Source organism: Marmota marmota, unplaced genomic scaffold (genome assembly GCF_001458135.2).
Source record: "Marmota marmota marmota unplaced genomic scaffold, marMar, whole genome shotgun sequence".
In the NCBI taxonomy this organism is placed as follows: domain Eukaryota; kingdom Metazoa; phylum Chordata; class Mammalia; order Rodentia; family Sciuridae; genus Marmota; species Marmota marmota.
The window spans coordinates 40,112,383-40,136,577 of NW_025999842.1; the positions used below are offsets into that span (position 1 = coordinate 40,112,383).

The window sequence follows — 24,195 nt, forward strand, 5'->3', positions numbered from 1 at the left end:
CCAGGTGTCAAATCAGGTAATTTGTACAAATGTTTGGTAGGTTGTTCCAGTAGATCAAGAAAATAAATGGTATAGAACTTATACGGAGGAAATGGGAGTTCTTCACAGAGTGATGTTAGGAGGTCTTTATCATAAGAGATTGGAAATATATCTTGGAATATATCCTTAACCACTAATATCTGAAAGGTGCCATGCAATTAAACCTACAATCCAGCACTGAAATTTAGTTTTCCATCTAACTGAACTCATAGTTCAATGTAAGGATCTGTTTTGTTTCTTCAACCTGGAGAATTTTGCCAGATTTACATTCTTGATGACTAATCTAAGCCAATTTGACTATTTCAGTGATTGGATTTTTTGTAGTCCCAAAGAATCAGAATTAGTGAAAGTCGACTCATTTTCTTTTCACAACGGTACCACCAAGTAGAAGAACTAAGAATCAGTTGCTATTCTGCCACAGTTACAAAGATATGTTACCAAAAATATGCAAAAAGCTAGTCCCTCGTTCTATAAACCAGGTGAAGTACACTGATGTCGCAATGTTCCAACATTAGGTCTCAGCAAATGTTCAAGAGAGTTGGTAAAATCTAGATGTATTACTTTCATACTCTAGAGCAGTTCTCTGCCTAGAACCCAGGACTTTAGAAGGCCTTGAATATCCTAATGCATACACTCATTAAGAATCAAATAGGTGGAGGCGGTCTCCTGGAATAAAAATTGGTGTGCCTAGAAGCAGATTTTAAAGGTGGTTGCTCTTCAGAACATCTTTCATCATATGGTCTGATCATCTTTATAACACCATGGCAGCGATAGCATTCAAATGGATGATACCAAAGAGAATTCTCTGGAAGCATTTATTTCCAGTTCAAAACAGTGCTTTTTCTGGTGTTTGTCATAAATCCACATTTTCTTCTCTTCCAGATGCCTATAATTGCAAAGTAGAGCTTGCTTTGACATCTGATGGCAGGACATTAGTATGGTGTCCTATTCTGTGGATATGCCATATGAACATACACAACCTATTCCTCAACCAGATCCTGTGCACAGTAATGAAGAAATACATGATCAAGTGCTAAAAACCAGATTAGAAGAAAAAGATGAACACCTTGAGCAAGGACCCATGATAGAAAAATTTAGCAAAATGTTCTTTACTACTAAACATCGTTGGTATCCTCATGGACAGTATCATAGACGTGGTAAGAATCCGAACCAAAAGACAGATGATATTGAGACTCCTGGGAGAATCAAAGAAAAATGTTATCTGGTGTCTCATTTGCCATTTGAGAAAATGCAATCTACTGTATTCACTAATATGTTATTTAGTAATATAATAAAATGTCTTTTCATATATTAAAAAAAAGAAAGAAATATGCCCCTCTATCACTTGGGATCTAGCACTCAGTGTTGGCATCCTACAGTTCTTAACATCACTCCATCTCCTATGCCTTTGAAATACAAGATTTTAGGTTACTCTACTTTCTATCCATGCCAGAGACAGAACTGTTTCAGAGTAAAAGAGAGTTTATTTTTTGAAGCATTTAATCCATTTGATTTTCTTTCAAAATATTAAATTTAAAATATTATATTTATGTGAATAGTTTTTAAAAATTAAAATTTATTAAATATAATTTATTGAATTTTAATTTTGTAACAATTCTGAATATAACTTAAAATATGAACATACCTAATTTTTCAACATTCAACATTTATTTTTAATAATTTTAGAAAATAGATTGGTTTTTAAATACATTTGTGCTTTGAGTGCAATTACATTTTTAATAGTTTGATCAATAACATCCATACAACACAGATTATGTAACAATTTTGATGATGACAGCCTAATCAGTGACTTTGTTGAAATAAAGTCAAGAAAAAATAATTATATGGAATAAACATGATTTAAAAGTTATGTCTTTATTCATTAATTATTTTAAACATCACTGTTCCATTAACAGAATACCAGACAATAATAATTAAATTTGATCTTCTTGGATATTTTACCAAATATGTCTTTTTTCTTTTTCTTTTTTTTGTGCTGGTGATCAAACCCAAGGACCCATGCTACCAGCATTCACTCTACCACATCCCTAACCTATTATGTCTTATGAAAACTATGGCAAAAAAATTGTAGGAGAGCCTCATTTTTACTTTCACCCCAGATCACTCAAATGCTTTGATTAAGAGGATAAGAATCCTAAGGTCAGGGACAAGGGCACCTTCAGAAGAAGGGTGTTATTGCTCAAGTATCAGGATTCCCAGTTTAGTCCAAAGTGGAGGTGTACACTGTTCTTAGTAAACACAAATATCCTGAACTTCACTCATTTCACACACAAATTCATTTTCACATATATTATCCTAATTAACAAAACTTTGATGCTGATTTAAAAAAAAAAAAGAAAGAAAGAATGCTTTCAGAGAGTAGGAATTTGATACATCTTTCAAATGCTAACCAATTGCCTCTGGAGTGTGTATTCTTAATTAGAGTATTTCAACCATTAACTATCCCCAGGGTGCAAATTACAATTAAGGGTCACACTACATCTTACTGTTTAAGTAGGAGTATTTTAGAGTAAATTATAGCAAATCTAACAATCACCACGTATAAGGGCTTTATAAAGCAAGAGTTCTGTCATTAATTAGCAAGTGTTTAATGTGTCCCAAGGAGTCCTTGATTCAGACTTTGATCTAAAAGGTCAGAAGTCATTCAGTTCTATCCTGGCCTTTTCAAGGAAAAGGAAGCTTGACTAAATGGATGGTTAGCGCTTATCTGTGTATTCATTGATTTATTCAACTAATACTTATTGAGTTTAATGTATACAAAACACTGTGATAGCTTTGTAGGTGAATGGATGTAATTATGACAGTCTTTATATTAAAAGTATTTTCACAGTCCAGTATAAAAAGGCACATACATTTCAATATGATGTAATAAGTGCTATAATAAAGATCATCAAGGAAGATTTCACCAAAGAGATGAGATCTGCATGCAACTGACCTTGAACGTTAAGGAGGAATTTAGGGTATAACGGGGAACCAGAAGGGCTCTCCAGGAGAGGCAACAGAGGTGGAAATATACAGAGGTGTGAAAGAATGTGACTTGTAAAATAACACCAGTGAAGCAGTCAGGTGTGGCTAAGGCTAAGGTGTGAAGAGTGCTGGACACATGACTCAAATAGTAGGTAGTATCAGAACACTGAAGGTCTTTCATGCCATCTTAAAGGTTTAGATTTAGTTCTGGAAATTATGGGAAGCCACTGAATGACTTCAAAGAGAAGATAAGGTTTTCAGATTTGTGTTTTAGAAAGGTATCTGTATGATTGTGGAGAAAAATGTCAGTTCATTGAGTTTCACTCTGTGAAGTAAGTATAGGAGGTATTTTCACTCACATTTGATGTAAGAGGCACTAGATCTGGTAAATACCATTCCAAAATGGAGAAAAATCAACACATTGTTCAGAAAGGAATGTAGGTAGAAACCTCTGGTAGTTCATCTTTGGCTTCAGTCTTCTTATCCTTGAAAATAATTATTAATCACTAAGTCTGGTTACACTATTGATACCAGATTTTTGCATAATTGATTGGATCAGAATCTGAATCAGGTACTTTGAAGCTTCAATGATTGGATGGTTGTGGGGATTGAATAAGAGCTGTAAAGCCCTTGTCATATATACAAGCTAATCAAATAGCACTTCCTTTATTACTTGTATCCCTTCATACATCTGATTTTGTTTCAGCGAACAAGCCAGTGCTGAACACAAAGTCAGTATTCAATCAATATGTGCTCATTGGAAATTATGTACATTTTAAAAAATAGACTATTTTACATATACCTAGGAAGGAAACTAATTCTATAGTGAATTATCTTTATTTGCAAATCTTATTTTTTGCTGACTATTGTAAAAACTAAAAGTTTAATTTTGCACAATTCTTCATACTTTCAAAGAATTTTTCAGCTATATTATTAGGGAAACTATGGGAAAATATATTCTTATCTCCAAGGAAGAAATGGGAAAAAAACTTTGCAGATACATTAAAGAATTCTTCCAAATGACACAGTACCAGTGTAATTTAACATACATTAAAGTGTCCCTGAAGCTGAACCCAAACTCAGACTTACTTTTTCCTTGCCCAGTAATTTTTTTCCATATGCCAAACTATTTCAGGTAAATAAAAATGTACCTACAGTGTACCTGAAGGAACAATTAATTTGACTAAAATAATATAAAGTATTAGACAATGAGCTGGGCCTGGTGGCACAGGCTGTAAACCCAGCAGCTCCAGAGGCTGAGGCAGGAGAATTAAAGTTCTGCAATTTAGTGAGGCCCTTAGCAATTTAGGAAGACCCTACATCAAAATAATAATAATAATAATAATAATAATAATAGTAGTAGTAGTAGTAGTAGTAATAATAGTAACAATAATAATAAAGGACTGGGGATGTGACTCAGTAGTTAAGTGCCCCTGGGTTTAATTCTGTTACCGCCTCCTAAACTCCCCCTCATTCTCCTTCCCCCCTCCCCAGAAAAGAATTAGGCTAATTCATTTCAGGCTGGGCACAGAGTAGGCACTGATGTTTGCATAATTATAAACAACATGTAACAGCATGCCTATTACAGTGCCTGGTTTACAGTAATCCGTATTTACAAAATAGTTATTGTTTAAATTCCTCTTTTCTATAAATATTTTAAAGGAGTCGCTTTCCCCTAATTAAAATTTAAGGATAAGGTTCATTATTTTAACAGTTTCTATTTGGGCCTAACACATCACCTTGGAAAGCTGCCCTCTGCCTCGCGTGATTTATCCCTTCCACTACCAGGATGCAAATTACACTTTGCTTGCTAAACTTAGGACTCAAAAGCCCCTGTCGACTTTTTGTAGCCCTTTCTGGCACAGCCAGAGAATTCAATGCCCTTCCCAATAGAAACAACTAAGCGCCTTCTCCTAAGCTGAAGGTCCGCTACAGCGAAACCTCCCGTATAAAAAGCAAATGAGAAGGCAGCGCCCCCTTTAACTCCCGCCCATCACGCCGGCAGCATCCAATCACTTTCCTCTGTGGCGCGGCCGGGGCCTAGGACTGGCTCCGCGGAGGACCGGCGCGAGACCAGCGCGCTTGGGCGGAGCACAGAGATTTGTCTGTCACGTGCGGTCGCCGGGCCTCCCAGCCTAGCTGAGCACCCGGCGGGGCTGGGTGGGGGGCGGGGCCCGAGAGCTGCTGCGCCTGCGTGGTGGGCGTTCTCGGGGAGCAGCTGCTGCCGCCGCCGCCTCCGCCAGCACCACCACCACCGCCGCCGCTGCGTTCGGGTGTAGAATTCGGAATTCCTGCGTCTGGTTAACAATGAAGCAGAGTTCGAACGTGCCGGCTTTCCTCAGCAAGCTGTGGACGCTTGTGGAGGAAACCCACACCAACGAGTTCATCACCTGGAGCCAGGTATGGTCGGGCCACCGCGGCCTCCGAACCGCCCCCTCCCGCTCCCTCCCACGGGGTTGTCCCTCGCGGCCTGCGGCTCGACGCTCCCTGCCAGGCCCGCGGCGCGCGGCGGCTGTGCGGCACCGCGCGCGGCCTTTGCGCGCAGCCTCTAGAGGACCCCTGGTATTGTTCACGAGGGGAGCTGGGGCCCGGCCGCACCGCTCGCCGCGGGCCGCGGTGGGGGAGGGGCGGCCCGTAACGGTCCGGCCGGGTCGCGTTCCGAACCGGCCCCGCGCAGCCTAGGCAGTCGACGTACCTAGGGCGCGGGAGCCACGTTATTGCACACTCATCCTCCATCCGGCTCGGGTAGGGATCGGAACCCGGAGATCCAGGCCGGGCTCTTCGGCGCGGGGTTAGCTGGGGAAATCTGTACCCTAGCGACCTGACCACACGCACACACCCCTCGCTTTGCATCTGGGATCTTTTATGAGGAGAGCTGTCGGGGGAGTAGGTGGATGTTCAGACGCAGGCTATTTATTATCAATGGCTTTTTCAAACATGAAATAGAAAATGGCAAAGTATTCTTTGGAGACGGGCCATTTGTGTAATCGGGTATTTTATAATTATGATAATGAAAGTGCTAATAGACCGTGTTCAGTAACTTGATGAGGAGCTAAGGGTGAATTACTAAATTTCCCCAGTTGCCCGCAGAATGGTATATGGGTGCCTAGATTATTTGATCATGACTCTGCTTCCAAACAAGGATAACCCCACTTAAGCCTCTTATCCAGTCTGGTCTAAGTTTCTCTGTGCATAAGATGGATGGATGGGTTGCCTCCATGACCCGAGACCCTTTCTAGTTCCAAACACAAAGATTCTAGACAGAATGATTATTAACATCGACACTACGTTTACTTTAGTAGACACTTGGATTATTGGAATCAATTTATGAGGCATTTTGGGTTTTTCTTAACTGTAGATGATCACTTAGTTGGGAATATTTTCATGTATGGAGTTTTTGAGAACAAGTCAAAACTACCAGCATAATGCCTGACACCTGTTACATGCTAAATAAATGTTGTCTCCTTTTTTTTTCTTTCTGTTTCTTTTCTTTTTATTAATAGTTTTCAATTTTATTTTTAATAGTGTACCATATCAAGCATATGAGATTTTGACTATTCTTAGTGTCATTTATTCATTTTTAAACTTTCTAGTGTTTAATTTTCTTGTGTTGTCAACTGGATTTTTTTTTAAACCCTTCTGGGTGAAGCTGTGCGTATTAAGCATTTGATGAATTCTGTACAGTTGTGCAAGGAAAGGTGAAAATAAGAAAGCCAGCCACTAGGATGTACTTAAAATAAACAGATGTCTCATGCTTTTCATCAGTCAGAAGGATTAAAAGTTGACAAGGATGGATCAGCACAGACTGTTACTCATCTATGTATTCATGTTAGAAATTGGATGAGGTACTCTTTCTGCCTGAGCTGACTTTATCATACCTTTTTGACTTGGAAAAGCCTTGTTTGTACTACTTTGAAATGGTACCTAAATATATTGGTAATTGGTTTTAATAAAAGGTTATTATTATGTTAGTGGCAAGTCCAATAAATTCTCATAAGCCCAATATATTAATAACATTGTTATTTTCTCTGCAGTATCAAATGCAGAGTTTCATACTCATCCACAAATACTTAATTTCATGAATTTTAAGGCAAAGAAATAAGACAGTAATTTTTTATTCCATTATTAAATTATTAAGTCTTAGCTTTTTTTTTTTTTTTTCCTTTCTGCACAGGGGATTGAACCCACGGGCATTTAATTGCTAAGCCATATCCCCAGCCCTTTTTATTTTTTATTTTGAGACTGGGTCTCAAAAGTTGCTGAAGCTGGCTTTGAATTTGCAGCCCTCCTCCCTCAGCCTCCTGAGTCACTGGGATTACAGGCGTGCGACACTGTGCCCAGCTTAGTGTATATTTTAACTACTCATTTTTTCTAATATACCAGTAGGAAAATGAAAATGAACTCAGGTCTGTGTCTGTGCCAGAGTTACAATAGGTGTTTAATGTTTGATGAATGAGTGAAATCCCTGTGCTAGTGGTAGAAATGATAAAGAACATTTGAAAGGAATTTTAGAAATCATCTAGTTTAACTCCATCTCACCCACCATAATTGAGGATTCTAGGCTTAGACAGGTTGGATTACTTAGCTATAGTTACACAGCCAGTCAAGATTGGAGATCAGCCTCTTAACATAGATTTCTGATCCCCAAGGTCAATCTTCTAACATAGATTTCTGAGCTCCAAGATCAATATTCCACCAACTGTACTAAAATTAATATAGGGATTAGCACCATATTTAATTTTTATTTTATTTTTTTGGTACCGAGTATTGAACCCAGAAGCACTCAACTGCTGAACCATATCCCCAGTCCTATTTTGTATTTTATTTAGAGACAAGGTCTCACTGAGTTGCCTAATGGCTCACTGTTGCTGAGGCTGGCTTTGAACTCAAGATCTTCCTGCCTCAGCCTCCTGAGCCGCTGGGATTACAGGTGTGCTCCACCATGCCTGGTTCCATGTTTAATTTTATACGAAAATGATGTCCATGGGGCTGGGGATGTGGCTCAAGCAGTAGCGCGCTCACCTGGCATGTGTGCGGCCCGGGTTCAATCCTTAGCACCACATACAAACAAAGATGTTGTGTCCGCCGATAACTAAAAAATGAATATTAAAATTCTCTCTCTCCCCTCTCTCTGTCTAGAAAGAGTTTCTCTCTCTTTAAAAAAAAAAATTATATCCTTCACAAATTAGTGGATAAATCTGGATAAATGTTATCTAGTACTAACCTAGTAGCTTAGTGCACCTGCCTATCTTCAATCTTGCTGCCACACATATTTTCTAAAAGCAGTGCTGACACTGAAAGGTAAAACTTTTAAACAGTGATGTTAGATGAAAAACCAAAATAAGTTACCGGCATCTTTTAAAAGTTGCTATTTATAGTTGTTTCTGTTTTATTTATTTATTTTCCCATACTTGTGCTGCACTTCTGTTGAGGTAATTTAGCATTTATAGTATCTGATTGAAAATCGTATTAAGGCCTTTTAGAAGAAGCAGATGTTTTGGGAACCAAGCAATCTTTTAGGCATTTTTTCCCCAGTGGCGGAAAATAATCTCTAACTTGAGTGTAAGGCAAGGACAGAAAACTCACCAGCTGCAATTTGGAAAGTTTGGCTTAACAGTTCTAAAGACTTACGTAACTTTAGTTTTTCTTGAAATTTGACAAAATTAAGTGAAATAATCCTCTCTTCATTAAACAGAAATAATATTGTGAATGATCAGAATTATACTAAATTTGTTACTGACTCAAAATTTTTAATAGGTCTTTAGATCCAAGGTCTTTAAGAAAAACACACTATACATATTTCAGTTTTTCCTTTATTCTCTTCCCAAACAAAAAGTTGTCTTTTTTTTTTCGTTTAAAACATTTCCCGTAACTTCAAAACTTCATATAATAGTTCTTTGTTCTGGTAAACAATTTATTTCCACAGTCAAGGAAAGAGAGAGTATTTTCAGACAACCTAAAGCATGCTTTTAAATGTAATATATCCTAAAGAGAAGGGCACATGTTTAGCTAGGAAGAAACTGGGGAAACCTGATATTCAGAGACAAGAGGTTATGGAGGTTAAATGAAAGTTCTTGTCATTGATAGTGAAGAACAGTTTTTACTGCTATTGAATGTTGATAATTATAAAGTAGAATAAAAGAAGGAAATTACTGTAAGGTCAGTGTTCTTACCTTTGTCTCTGTTTCTCAAATTGCTTGAGAAGGATGCATGATTTCACTAGAGACCTCATACCTATTTGTTCCACTTTTTTGTGCCTTTTGGCAATTCTCTAGTATTCTCAAATCAGCACAGATGAATAAAGAAATAGGAGGTGGAGGGAGCAAACCAGAAAACTGTAGTGTTTTCTAGCTGTTTTGAAGGAATTTGAATATCCCGGCAACCATTGCATTATTTTGATACTGTAGAGTGAAACACAAACATGGCAAAGTAAGGGTAAAATCCAAGTTAGATGGGCCTGCAAAAAAGTTGGAAGACTCATTTGCAAATTATTTTTCTTTGTATATGTAAAAGAGGAGTTAAAGACTTAAGAAATAATTGGTGAACATTGAAAAGTTACAGACTTGTTAAAGTTGCACATTTATATTCTGGAAATTGTTTTCAGTGAGCCTAAAGTATTAGATTATTTGTAAGAACATTTTGAGCATTCTACACTAAGAGTGCCAAAAGTTTAATTTAGGCAGTAGCAATGGCTACTGACTACTATTGGAAAGTTTGCCAACATTTATGGGTAAGGATGGAGGAGAAGGTACCAATCTCTTGTCCCATTCAGTAATGGCTTTCTGACCCTTGTAAAATGTTTAGGGAGAAGGGAGAATTCACTGTTGAATTGCTTGAGCCTCATGGGTTTATGGCAATAAGGTTGAATTTTTGTACTCAAAGATGTAATTTATTAATTTTAGAGTAGAGACTGAAGGAATACCAAAGTAGAGACACAGAATGATAGGAGTGAATGAGGGCTTTGTGTGAGGAAGACAATGCAGATTTAAATAAGAAACTTTCTTCTTTATTTGATATTATCCAAGAGTTGAGATTCGACAGATATGATTGAGTTTATTGAACTAAAGATTCATTTAGTAAGTTAATCATAAATATTTGTTGTGGACCTGTTAATGCCCGTATGCTAGGTACTAGGAATTTATTCAGTAGTGAACCAAAGTGCTTTTGTTCGTGGAGTTTACATTCTAGTAGAAGGTACTGATAGATAAAATAAGCCAATATGAATAACTGAGCAGTGATAAGTACCATAAAGGAGAGCAAACAGGTTAACAGTCTGTCAGTTATGATCCAATCAAAAGACAGCATCCACAGAATATTTTCAATAGGGAAAGTTTAATAGAATTACTATTTCATAGGAATTGGAGTAAAGAAAACTCTAAAGAATATAGGAGTAGTTAGTAGGAACAGTCAGTATTGGTATAGCTATGATAATGCCATAGTAGGGACACTTCCCTCAAGGCTAGGATCCTGGCCTTGTTGGAGAAAGTGTGGCCATATTTCACTGAATGGAAGAGAAGTCATTTGTGTTGGACTGGTGGAACTTACTGGAAATCTGACATTTAGAACTCTGAGCAAGGATTGATAAGCTACAGCCCAAATGCCAGTCATCTGTTTTATGAATTTAATTGGAACATAGCCGTGATCAGTCTATTTATATATTGCTTATAGCTGCTTTTTTTGTTACACAGAGAAAATCTTGACCTTATCAACAAGCAAAAAATATTTATCTGGCCCTTTTAAGAAAAATTCAGCCCCCTGTTTTAGAGTAAATTTGTTCTTTGGATTTCCATATCCAAGTGTGAATGTTGGGAGAGGTGTTGCTAGGGACATTTCACTGCCCAAGGGTAAGAGGGAGTGACAGGGAAAGTTGCTGTCCTTTGTTTGCTTCCTATCATCATGCATTACAAGATCTAGGTGCTTGGAGAACCTGTTTGCAGGTTCTCTCAAATATCCTCTACCACAAAAGAGTTAATTGTGGAAATTAATTCCATGTTTGCAGAAGAGCAATAAATTGATAATTGTCACATAAACTGAGTGAAATTTGTGGATATTCGGAAGGGTGAGAAGGAAAGCTGTATTAAAGAGATGGCATTTGAGCACAGACCTAAATGATTAGAAAGGGCGGATCACAGAAAGGGGGAATAGCAAATGTAAAGTCCTTGAATATGGAATGTTTAAGAAAGTAAGAAGGCCCATGTTGTTGATATATCTTTTAGAGACTAGGAGAGAGAGATCAGAAAAGAAGAAGCAGATGGCCTAGGGCCATAAGGTTGTAATAGGGATATTGGATGTTAGGCAGCTAGTTAGAAGACTGAGAGTTTTCCAGTGTGGTATTGAAAATGGTGGCTGAAACTAGGCTAGTTGTATTCATAGTGGTCTGAGAAGAGGTCAAATTTGATTTCCACTTTGAAGGTAGAGCTTCAATACTTGCTAGTAAATTGTCTGTAGAGAAGGAACAAAGAATTAACAATGATTCAGATTTGGCCTGAACAGAAATGTTGGTTGAGGTTACTGTTTTTAAATTTGAGATTAAAAATGAATCATTGAGGCTGAGTGCCATGGTGTACACCTGTCCAGTAGCCTGGGAGGCTGAAGCAGGACCATCACAAGTTCAAAGCCAGCCTCAGCAAAAGCAAGGCACTAAGTAACTCAGTAATACCCTGTCGCTAATAAAATATAAAGTAGGGCTGGGGATGTGGCTTAGTGGTCAGATGAGTTCTCTGAGTTCAGTCACTGGTCATAGTAGTTCCCTCCTCCCCTTTCCCCTCCCCCCAAAAAAGGTGAGAGAAATGCAGTGCAGGAAGAACAGGAATATTTCTGAACAGCTTGATGGATTTCCATACCCTGAGATATCCAAGTGGAAATGTTGGGTATGAGTTATTGGGTATGAGTTTGGCTTTCAGGGCAGAGTTTGGCGCTTGTGAGCGGCAAAGTCATGGGGCTGAATGAAATCTGGGAAAACTGATGCAGCAACTGGAACTGAAAGATTGGGTATTCAGCATCCAGAGGATGTAAAGTCAAGAACAAGCCAGCAAAGGAGTCTGAGAACAAACAGTGGAAAAAGAGGAATATCAGGGAGTAAGGTCATAGAAGTTAATGAAAGAAAATGGTTTAGGAAGATAAATGATCAACTGTATCACATGCTGTTACTAATATTTTTATATCAGGTGTCTGTAAGGTATGTCTATATATGAATTAATTGCTTGGAATTAGAACATGAATGTTTTAAGATAGAGCACGTTGTTTCTCAAAGAGATCAGATCTATTTACTCTCCTATTATTAGCTGTGCTTGAATTTCTCAGTTAATTTTCTTCCTCAAACTGTATATTATCATTCTTAATTTTTAACAATTAATGGATATTGTGGGTGGCCGCCATGTCATGTGACCAGAGTTTTCCTCTCCTGATTGGTTGAGGCCCTGTCAGTCACTTTCAGTGATCTGACCAGTTTCAAGTGACTGTAGATGGTGGCCCCTATCTTGAGAGTAGTAAAAATGCCGCCAAGTGTGTCTTCATGCTTGGGCATGCCTTCCTACATCCCCAGGGATCTAGTTCCTGTCCTTGTAACCCTGGCCCTCTTGACCTTTTTTGGATGGAAATTTCTAAGAACCAGAGTCCCCCCCAATAAAAGACGACTCTGGAACGTGCTAGCTCTCTCTCACCAGCCTCTTGTGACATTCCTAGCTCTCCCATTTGGGGAACTTGAGGCTGAGGGCAGAGGAGCTTCAATTCCTGGGGCTTGAATTTTAAGGTAAATTGTGTGTCTGTGTTTTATTTGATACTTTAAGAAATTCACTGGAGCGACCTCTAGTTTAGCTGCCCTAGCTGGCTGCGGGCAGTAGGATATAAAATGTTTTCTCAGTGAGATTTTTATATTTCCCCAATTACTAGTAAGTTCTAAAATCTCTTCATGTTCAGTTAGCCATATGTTTTCTGTGACATGTTTGTTTTGTACATTTTTCTATTTGTCTTTACTTTTATTATTTGCAGGAATTCCTTATAAAATTCATGTTTTGGTTATATGTGTTGCCTTCATTTTCTCCCAGTTTGTGGCTTATGTATCTTCTCTGATGAGTATCGCTCCTTAATTTTAGTATGGTTTATCAATTTTTTGTGGTTCATGTTTTTTCTTTCTTTTTTGGGTGTGAGTACCAGGAATCTAACTCAGGTACTGAACCACACCCCCAGCCCTAATTTGTATTTTTTATTTAGAGAAAGGGTCTCACTGAGTTGCTTAGTGCCTAACTTTTGCTGAGGCTGGCTTCGAACTCGTGATCCTCCTGTCTTAGCCTCCTGAGCTACTGGGATTACAGGTGTGTACCACTGCGCCTGGCTTTTTGTTTCTTTTTACAAATAAACTTTTAAGTATCTTGTAATAGCACCGCTTCATCTTTACTTTAAAAATCTTTTTTTTTTTTAAATTAAGAGAGAATTTGACGTATTGGTTAATTTAGGGAGAATTAATAGCTTTACAACACATTTGTCCTCTTTATTTTAATATTAAAGATTCTGTGTATGTATATACTTGTGTGTATTTTAGGTCCTGTATATTTTTAAAACTTTTTTTAGATTCTTAACATTGTTTTATTGTTACTGGTATATTTTTGTTCTGTTGCAGTTGCAGGTTGTTTTAAAGGTTTTACATTTCACATGAAATACAAAAGTTTTAAAGGTTTGCATTTCATGTCTTGAATTCAGGTGGGATTGATTTCTGTGTGTGGTTTGAGGGATCTGGTTTCACTATTTCCTACATATTCAGTTGTCTAGCACCTTTATTGAAAAGCTCAGTATTTGATTTCCAAATCATCGATGTTCCCACTTGTTTTTTTAATTGTAGCAAATGTAAATGGCATAAAACTAACTGTTTTTGCCTTTTTTAAGATATAGTTTGGTGGCATTAAATGCATTCACATTGTTAGGTAACATTTATTGCCTTCTACCTTCAGAATGTTTTTCTTCTTTCCGCACTAAACTCCATGCCCACAAAATAGTAATGTCCAACTCTTTTTGCCGTTCCTAACCACCACCATTCCACTTTGTTTTTTATGAAATTGACTTTTCTAGATATTTCATATAAGTGGAATTGCATAGTATTTATACTTTTGTGACTATCTTATTTCATTTATCATAATGTCTTTAAGGTTCATCCATGTTGCAGCATGTGTCATGACTAACTTTTTAAGACTGAATATTTCATTGTATATACTACATTTTGTTTATCTATTCAACTGTTGGACATTTTGGTTGTTTCCACCTTTTGGCTATTATAAATAATGCTATTGTGAGCTTCAAAGTTTATGCTTCTTTTTCTTCTTTTAAGCACATATCTATACCGGGAATTGCCGGATATTATAGTGATTGTTTTAATTTTTTGAGGAACTACTATACTCTTTCCATAGCAGCCACACTTTTATATTCCATTGGCAATTCACACGAGTTCAAATTTCTCCACATCTTCATCAATACTTATTTTTTGTTTTTTGCTCTTGACCATCTTAATTGCTGGCAGCTGGAAGTTTGCTGGGGCCCCTTCGGCTGTGGCTCTCAACATCTCCCCCTCTCTGTTTAAACAACAAGCATGTGGCTTAGGGACCGTGCCTGCCTTAGGTTGTCCAATAGTACATATGGTCCTTAGGTACCATTGCAATTGGATCTTACCCGTCACTGACTACCGGTCCAGTATATAGCCACACCTGTGGAGAGGTCTTTGTACCAGCGGGGGGGTGAGGTTCTTTGCCTCACCTCTGTTGGCCCCCAAATTTTAGCTGGACAATCATGACAAGCAGAAGAGAGGAAGATACACCNGGAATATATACCCCTTCCCAATTCCTTCTTTTTGCTTTAATAAGTACATTTTAATAGTTTGATGAGCTCTTTCAACTATGCCTGGGACTGTGGATTGTATGGGATTCCTGTTATATGAGTAATGCCAAATGTTGAGCAAAATTGTTTAAAAGAGGTAGAAGTATAACCAGGGGCATTAATTTGGTGCTGATAACGCCAAGGTCGCGGGTTCGTTCCCAGTACGGGCCACCAAATGCCGCAGTCTGGCTGGGCACAATCAGGAGCCACTTGTCAAAAGAAACTAACTTTATTTTTAGAACCACACACGCCAAACAAAACAGCCTCTCAGGAGAAACCCTCAGAGCCTCAACTGCCACCACCGGCTTTCCACCAGCCTCTCTCTCCCACACAAGCTTCTCCCCACCTCCCACAATCCTCCTGCTCTTGAGGCCGATTGGCTGGGTCATGTGGGCGGAGCCAAAAAAGTCCCCCAATGAGCAGCTCCGTGGTCTGAAAGGGCAGGGAAACAGCCCAATGAGCATCACCGCAGAGGAGCCAATCAGCTAGATGTTGCTGGGGCCGCTGTGAGCCAATCATCAGCCAGCAGCTGGAAGTTTGCTGGCAGCTGGAAGTTTGCTGGGGCCCCTTCGGCTGTGGCTCTCAACAATGCAGTATTTGGTGTTAGGTAGATATCAGAAAATTTAATTGCAGTTTGACACTTAATTGCAATTTGTTGTTGTTGTTGCCATTATCAGGAATAGAATTTTGATTTGAAGGTATCATGGAAGGACTGGTCAGGACAGGTTTGGGATTCATATATATGAGTGTGCCAGAGAACCTTAACTAATTGACCTTTTCTGGCTTTCTTTAGAATGGCCAAAGTTTTCTGGTCTTGGATGAACAAAGATTTGCAAAAGAAATTCTTCCAAAATACTTCAAGCACAATAACATGGCAAGCTTTGTAAGGCAACTAAATATGTGTAAGTATGGACAGCAGTTTATTTGTTCTGCTAACCAATTACTGATTAAACCATTTTTTTCTCATTAAGATGATAAAGGAAAATTCCACACAAGCATTGTGACTTTTTGACTGTTGTCTAATTCCAGTGAGTAAATTTTCAATTTTTTTCAGATGGTTTCCGTAAAGTAGTACATATTGACTCTGGAATAGTAAAGCAGGAAAGAGATGGTCCTGTTGAATTTCAGCATCCTTACTTCAAACAAGGCCAGGATGACTTGTTGGAGAACATTAAAAGGAAGGTGAGTTGTTGTTAACGTTATTTAGCTAAGATTTTTACATTTATGATTGACCAGTGAGTAATTTTAGGTATTGAAATGCAGAATGTACAGAAATACACAGGTGTTCTTTGTTGGAATGAATCAGACCAATAAAACTTTAATTAAATATTCTATCCTCCACCTTTCCCTGTGTTCATCTGTAGTGAGAGTTCATTCTTCATTTTCTTGATGAAAGGAAAATGCTTACAACATTCTGATTAAGGATGAAGAGTCATTATTATAATAGGAAGGTTCATTCCTGTGTTGACTGAAAAAAAGTCCTCACTGTAGGACTTTTTTTGTTGTTTACTGATATATATCCATTGTACAGAATAAGTCCTTTGTACATGGTAGGCATTAATTATTACATTTTTGAATGAATATCTTTTGCTGAAATAAGATATTTTTACTAAATCCATAAAAGGGCTGTAAACCATGAAAGAAAATGACCTGCCATGTAGCCATTACTGTATAAATGTAATTAAAAGTGGAATGTGGTAATAAAAAGGCTTGAGAAAATTACAGGGAATTTGGCAGAAGGAAAAGAAAAAAACCCTAAGATGTTACTGCTCATGGAAACTTAAAGAAATTTTTTTTTTTTTTTAAGTGATTATTTCTTGCTTTCTCTCTTGATGAGCTGTGAAGTGTATTCTTTTCCTAGAATTCCACCCTGGGCTTTTAGAACAAAATCTCCCTTTGAGTAGATCACAAAAAATTCTTATAATGGGAAGCTTTGAATTATAATCATGGGTGTGCAGTGTATTTTTGATTTTCTAAATTTGCTTTTTGGAAGGTTTCATCTTCAAAACCAGAAGAAAATAAAATTCGCCAGGAAGATTTAACAAAAATTATAAGTAGTGCTCAGAAGGTTCAAATAAAACAGGAAACAATTGAGTCCAGACTTTCAGAATTAAAAAGGTAAACCATTCTTCCAAATATAATACTAATGTGTTGGGTGTTGGAGTTGTCTGGTGCATTGGTTCTTATTACTTTTGATTTGTAGTCATAGACTTAACTTTAATAATATGTTTTAATTGTGATGGTCAGGATCACATATGAACCTAAGAACATCAAAACAATTTGATAAACAAATATTACTGAAGAAACAATAAATCTTTAGTGTAGGAAATACATTTCTACTTAGGTGTTCACAAACAAAAGAGGGCACACACAAAAAATCTTATGTATTACCCATCCTTTCTTTTTTTTTTTTCCCCCCCCTCCTCCTTTAAAATTCTTCCTTGAGTTCTATTAGGAAAAAGTAGGACACAAAAAGTAGGGAATAAAAGAACCCAAGAGATTTGCCCTACTTGATATTTGTTCTGCATAGGTGTGGGAGAATGTTATTTAAACGTTTTTCTTCAAAAAGATGCTTTGTTTTGTTTTATGATATTACTTGATAGGTTTTCCTAACTTACCAAAGTAATAAGTTTATATATATAGAGAGAGAGGGAGAGGTATTTTACTACTCTTAGTAAGCAGCTGAGATTTTTCCCTTTAATAGTTTCCAAGGGCTTGAGAGTAGTTCCTTGATGTATTCTTCATCCATTTCAGATATGGACTGATTTGCATATTCCTAACTATATTTTAATAGTAACCTTGGGCTTTGGTTCTTGTTTTGAATAAATATAAATTTCTCCATTTTGCATATTTTATTTAATCACTGAAGATGTGTCTGTTGGCTATATACTTTGACCTAATTCTTTGAATCTCAGTTTAGCTCTTAAGGAAATAGATCCCCAGATCATCCTTTAAGTGTTAGAGGCAATGATCTCCTCCTTTAGTAGGCAGATAATAGCGTCTTTAAAGGTGCGTCTGAAAAAATATAGCAGTTATTCAGTAAGTAAGTATTAAAGAAAATCTCCTTTTCATATACCTCTGTATTTAAATCCACATTTCTTTTTGTAATAATTCAGACTGAGAAAAATAGCTTTTGTGGAGATTAACAAAAGTTGAAAATTATTTAATTGGTAGATTATCTTTCATATCTTCTCACCATTTTCACTCTGCTAATGACAGTGCAATTTCAATTAAGAAACGGCAAAGGAAAAGAATCTTAGTATTGGGCAAGTTATTGGTTTGACATTGTTGAATATCCATCTTTTAAAAAAATAAAACAGTGGTTTGCATATGCTTGTTTGAGACAGTTATCAAGGTAGTTTGAGAGTCTCACTTTAGTTTGGCTTTAACAGTTATAGAATTATCTGTGTGACACTGGGCAGGTTCCCACAAATTCTCTGTATCTCAGTGTCCTAATCTTTCAAGACAATTATTCCTTTCTTGGCTTATTTTAGAGAAATTTAAATACTTAATTGAAACGTTTAGCATAGTGCCTGAAGCACATCAAGTGTTCAGTAAATGTCACTTTTGTTTCCTAAGGTGATTCACAAAGTCTAACCTCACTTAAGTGATGAACATTAAAAAAAGTAATAAACCACATTATCAAAAGGAGTAAATTGCTTGCTACTATATGGATATAGAAGTGTGTTTTAAGTTTTTTTTTTTTTTTTGTATATTTTGCCATGAATAGCAGATAATACATTTAAGAAGGAATGATTCTGGAGTTGTGTTGAGATAGTTGTCATTCCTGTATTATTGAACCAGCTTTCTGGTCTCATAAAAATACATATCATAGTGAAAACAAACATAGTTAAGTTCTCTAGGTTTGTATTTTTTAATTCTTTAGTATTCTTAATTAAAGATACTGGGGTTTGGTTTTCTGACTAAATCTTTTTAATTTTTTTTTAATTATAATAGTGAGAATGAGTCCCTTTGGAAGGAGGTGTCTGAATTAAGAGCAAAGCATGCACAGCAGCAACAAGTTATTCGAAAGGTAAGAAGCTCTTTTCCTTGTGACTATCATTTGCATTTGTTTAATGAGTAATGTGTCTAACACAAAAAAAACCTCTGTTGAGTAGTTAGTAATTGATCTTAGTTTTTTATGTATTAAATACACAAAAGTAAAATTTTGAAGACAAACAAATTAAGCCAAGTGTTATATATCCTTTTTAACAACAGCAGAAACATTTCTCATAGCTAATGATGGTTGTTCTATACTCTCATATAATATCTCAGTAGCTTTTACCTGGCATAACAATTTTGAGATACTTTATTCTTGGGAGCTTAATTAATACACTAGCCAATTTCTTATCACTTTTTATTATTATTATTATAAAACAGTCTTACTGTGTTTTGTGGGAGATTTCCCCTTACTTTTTACTATAATAGGCATATTTAATTTTTAAATAATTTGACCCAATTAGGAATTCAAAAGGATTTTTCAGTGGATGCCATTATTAGTTTCTGCATAAAATCATAATATAATGATTACCATAATAAAATAAAATCATTAATATAATGCTGTAAAATGAATCTTAGATTTTATATTGAACCTAAAATGTGTTCTTTCTGATTTAATGTTTGCATATCAACTTTCATTTGTTAATAAGAGATGAAATATAAAAATAATTAAGGCAGCTATTTTTTACTTATGAGTAAATGGACTCTAAGCTGCAGGTTTTTTAATGGGAAGATGGGGGAGAGCTTCAGCTTGTTCCTACTTGGAAGGCCCTTGAACTAAAAATAGGTCTGTGACTGACAGGATCTGGGTCTAGTGGAGCAAACTTAGAGCAGAAATAAATAGTAATTGCAGCCTTTGGCCTGTAGTCAGAATAGATTCTTTTTTTTTTTTTTTTTTTTAATCAGTGTGCAAATTAAGGTTGAATATAGGAGAGTTCAAATCTAAGTGTTTAGTTTAAATATGTGTTTTAAACATTTTTATCGGGGTCTCTAATGCATACCCTGAATATCTGATTTAAAAGAAGACATGTATTTTAATATGTACTTTAATATTTTTCAGAAAACACAATTTTGATTAAATGTTAACTTAAAATACACCTTCATCTGTAGGGTTTTTTTTTTTTTAACAAGAATTATTAATATAATAGTTACATTGCATTTCAGTTTTTCATAAACACTAATATTTTTTCATCAAATTTATATTTAAATATATGTGTATTGGTGAGTGGATTTGCATAATTCATGATGACAAACACTGATTTTTAATGTGCCCCTGGAATTGGCTCCTAAGTTTGCTATTTAATGTTGGCTTTTGATTAACTTAGTATATATGAGTATATACTAAGTATATAAGTATATTGAGGTACCAGTTATAGGAGTTGTCAAGTACAGAAGTTAAATGATAAAAATGTTAAATGTTGCTGGGCAAAGTGGTGGATGCCTGTAATTCAGCTACTCTGGAGGTTGAGGCAAAAAAGTTTGCAGCCAACCTGGGCAACTTAGGGAGACCTGTCTCAAAATTTAAAATAAAGGGCTGAGAACATAACTCAATCCATAGTACTGTTTTTTTTTTTTTTGTTGTTGTTGTTTTAAAAAAAAGTCTGGTGCCTTTCTGCTTCAGAGAAAAAGCACTATACAACATGATGCCAGTGTCAAGAGAACTGAGGAACTGAGATGTAGAAAGAATTTTAGGTAGTGATTTTTATTTATTTATTTATTTATTTATTTATTTATTTATTTGATACCAGAGATCGAACCCAAGAGGTGCTCAACCACTTAGCCATATCACCAGCCCTTCTTATTTTTAATTTTGAGACAGGGTCGCTGTAATTTGCTGAGACTAGCTTTGAACTCGGGATCCTTCTGCCTCAGCCTCCCGAGACACTAGGTTATAGGCATGCCACCACCATGCCTGGCTAGTGATTTGTTTTTTTTTTCTGAAATTCAGTCACTGATGTTTTTAGAAACCTGTGATAATATTTATTTTATGAATTCAAAAAATTGAAGTTGAATTGTTCCATAGATATCTTTAACCTTCAATGTTGCATTTTCACTGGCTGTTAGCATTTTTTTTTAATAAACAATTTAGTGTCTTTGTCATAGACTCTAATGCTGTCTTAACTCTTCAGTTAAAATGTTTTAATATTTGTTCATTGAAAAGTTGATATTGATTGTAAAGCATACTACTTTGTAGCCTTTTTTTTTGGAGAGTGATGTGCAGTTTTAAAGCTATAGCTTAGGTATTTTTAATTTATAATATTCTATTTTAATTATGTACGTATTTCATAAAGCTTGTGAGTGAGTCTTCTGCAGAATTTAAATAGTTTTTCAAACATTTTTGGCCCTTATTCCTAGCCTCTCTTTGATACACTGCTTTTTATAGTTGAGTTTATGGTCCTTAATTTTTTACCACCTTTAGGTAGAAAGTTGATAATGTAATTTCAAGGCATACCCTGAGTCACTCTTTCTCATGCAGCAGTATCACTTGGAAAGCTTACTAAACACAAGTATTATTGGGCTCCTTCCTCAGAATTTCAGATTCATCAGTTCTGTAATGGGGCTGATCATTTACATGTCTAACCTGTTCCCATGCCAATGCTGCTGGACTGTGGATCACACTTTAAGAAACACTGCTAAAAAATTTGAAAGCTTATTCATGTTTTGATGTGTTTTAAGTTTTTCCTATAAATTTAATCACATGTCAAAGATTAAATCAGCATATCTTGATCGTGAGCAGGGAGCTTTCACAGATGGGTCTCAACAATAATCTTCATAGAACCAGCTTTTTCTGACTTCATAATTTTATGATCTGTTCTGAGAGAACTGGCAATTCCTTTTGCCTCTAATTATATTACGTAGTATGAGGAAAATGTTTCCTGTCAAACACCGGTTTTCTCTTTTGCATAATATGATCCTGAAATCATTTTAAGTAAAAGATAGGAACTCAAAAAAAAAAATCTGCCTGAAAGCTGGTGTGTTTTATTTTTTTCCCCTTTTCTATTAGTGTATTATACATAACAGTGGGTTTATTATAATGTATTCATATATGCACACAATAAAACAGTATAATTTGATCGATTTCATTTTCTACTGTCTCCCTCCCCCATCCCCTTCTTCTAGTCAACTGGTCTCCCTTTTATTTTTTAAAATTTGTTCTAATTAGTTATGCATGACAGTAGAATGCATTTTGACACATTGTACACAAAAGGAGCACAACTTCTCATTCCTCTGACTACACGGTGCAGTCACACCATTAGTGTGATTATACATGTACACAGGGTAATAATGTCTGTCTCATTCTACCCTCCTACCCATCCCCACTGCCCCACCTCTCCCCTCAGTCCCCTCTGCACAATCCAACATTCCTTAATTCTTTCTTACCCGTCTGTGCCCACCTGATCGGAGAAAACATTTATTCTTTGGTTTTTTGGGGATTGGCTTATTTTACTTAGCATGATGTTCTCTAGTTTCATCCATTTGCCTGGATCCATAGTTTAGCTATTGTGAATTGAGCTGATGTAAAACATGATGTGGCTGTGTCAATATAGTATGCTGATTTTAAGTCCTTTGGGTATAGATTGAAGAGTGGGATAGCTGGGTCAAGTGGTGGTTCCATTCCAGGTTTTCTGAGGAATCTCCATAATCCTTTCCACACTGATTGCACCAGTTTACTTTGCCACCAGCAATGTATAAGTGCACCTTTTCCTCCACTTTTCCTTGCCAACGCTTTATTATTGCTTATATTCTTGATAATTACCATTCTGACTAGTATTAGAGTAGTTTTGATTTGCGTTTCTCTAATTGCCAGAGATGTGGAACATTTTTTCCTATATTTGTTGATTGGGATTGTATTTCTTCTTTGAAGTGTCTGTTCAGTTCCTTGGCTCATTTATTGATTGGGTTGTTTTGTTGGTGTTAAGTTTTTTGAGTTTTTAATATATTCTGGATATTAATGCCGTATCTGAGGTGTACGTGGTAAAGATTTTCTTCCATTCTGTAGGCTGTCTCTTCACATTCTTGGTTGTTTCCTTTGTTGTGAAGAAGCTTTTTAGTTTGAATCCATCCCATTTATCGATTCTTGATTTTAGAAGTCTTGTTAAGGAAGTCAGTTCCTAAGCTAACATGGTGAAGATTTGGGCCTACTTTTTTTCTTTTAGGCACAAGGTCTCTTTTCTAATGCCTAAGTCTTTGACCCACTTTGAGTTGTAGGCAGGGTGAGAGATAGGGGTTTAAATTCATTTTGTTACATGTGAATTTCCAGTTTTCCCAGCACCGTTTGTTGAAGAGGCTATCTTTTCTCCAATGAATATTTTTGACTTCTTTGTCTAGTATGAGATATCTATTTATGTGGGTTTGTCTGTGTCTTTTTTTTTCTACCATTGGTCTACGCATCTGTTTTGGTGCCAGTACCTTGCCGTTTTTGTTACTATTGCTCTGTAGTATAGTTTTAAGGTCAAGTATTGTGATGCCTCCTGCTTTACCCTTGCTAAGGTTTGCTTTGGCTATTCTGGGTCTCCTATTTTTGCAAATGAATTTCATCATTGTTTTTGTAGTTCTATGAAGAATAGCACTGGGATTTTTGGGGTGTTGATTTTATATCCTGCTACTTTGCTGAATTCATTTATTAGTTCAGGAAGTTTTTTGGTGGAATTTTGGATCTTCAAAATATAGAATCATGTCATCAGCAAATAGTGGTAGTTTGAATTCTTCTTTTTCTATTTGTATCCCTTTAATTTCTTTTGTCTTTCTAATTGCTCTGGCTAGAGTTCCAAGAACTATGTTGAATAGAAGTGGTGAAAGAGGACATACATCCCTGCCTTGTTTTTAGAGGGAATGCTTTCAGTTTTTCTCCATTTAGAATGATGTTGTCCTTAAGTTTAGCATAGATAGCTTTTACAATGTTGAGGTATGTTCCTACTATCCCTAGTTTTTCTAGTGTTTTGAACATGAAAGGGTGCTGTATTTTCTCAAATTTTTTTTCTGCATCGATTGAGATAATCATGATTCTTGTCTTTAAGTCTGTTGATATGATGTATTATGTTTATTGATTTTCGTATGTTGAACCAACCGTGCATCCTTAGGATGAACCCACTCGATTGTGCTGCACTATCTTTTGAATACAGTTTTGTATGCGATTTTCCAGAATTTATTGAGAATTTCTGCATCTCTAGGAATACTGGTCTGAAGTTTTCTTTCCTTGTTGTGTCTGTCTGGTTTTGATATCAGGGTGATACTAGTCTCATAGAATGAGTTTGGAGGAGTTCCTCTACTTTTCTGTTTCATGGAATAATTTGAGAAGTATTGGTG

General features: G+C 36.4%; 1 protein-coding gene and 1 pseudogene across 3 annotated transcripts in view; both read left to right on the forward strand.

Moving 5' to 3' along the window:
- Positions 1 to 676: 676 nt before the first annotated feature.
- On the forward strand, positions 677 to 1,383 carry LOC107152065 (annotated as a pseudogene).
- A 3,744-nt stretch (positions 1,384 to 5,127) lies between these two features.
- Positions 5,128 to 24,195, forward strand: part of Hsf2 (heat shock transcription factor 2) — a 34,910-nt gene continuing 15,842 nt past the window's right edge. Inside the window, exons 1-5 of one of the 3 annotated variants that reach the window (XM_015500828.2) lie at positions 5,128 to 5,427; positions 15,683 to 15,791; positions 15,944 to 16,071; positions 16,883 to 17,007; positions 18,847 to 18,922. In XM_015500828.2, coding sequence (XP_015356314.1) covers positions 5,335 to 5,427; positions 15,683 to 15,791; positions 15,944 to 16,071; positions 16,883 to 17,007; positions 18,847 to 18,922 — 531 coding nt within the window. In that variant the 5' untranslated portion in view covers positions 5,128 to 5,334. The remainder of the gene's footprint in view (positions 5,428 to 15,682; positions 15,792 to 15,943; positions 16,072 to 16,882; positions 17,008 to 18,846; positions 18,923 to 24,195) is intronic. The other 2 variants (XM_048796491.1, XM_048796449.1) reach the window with 2 other exon arrangements.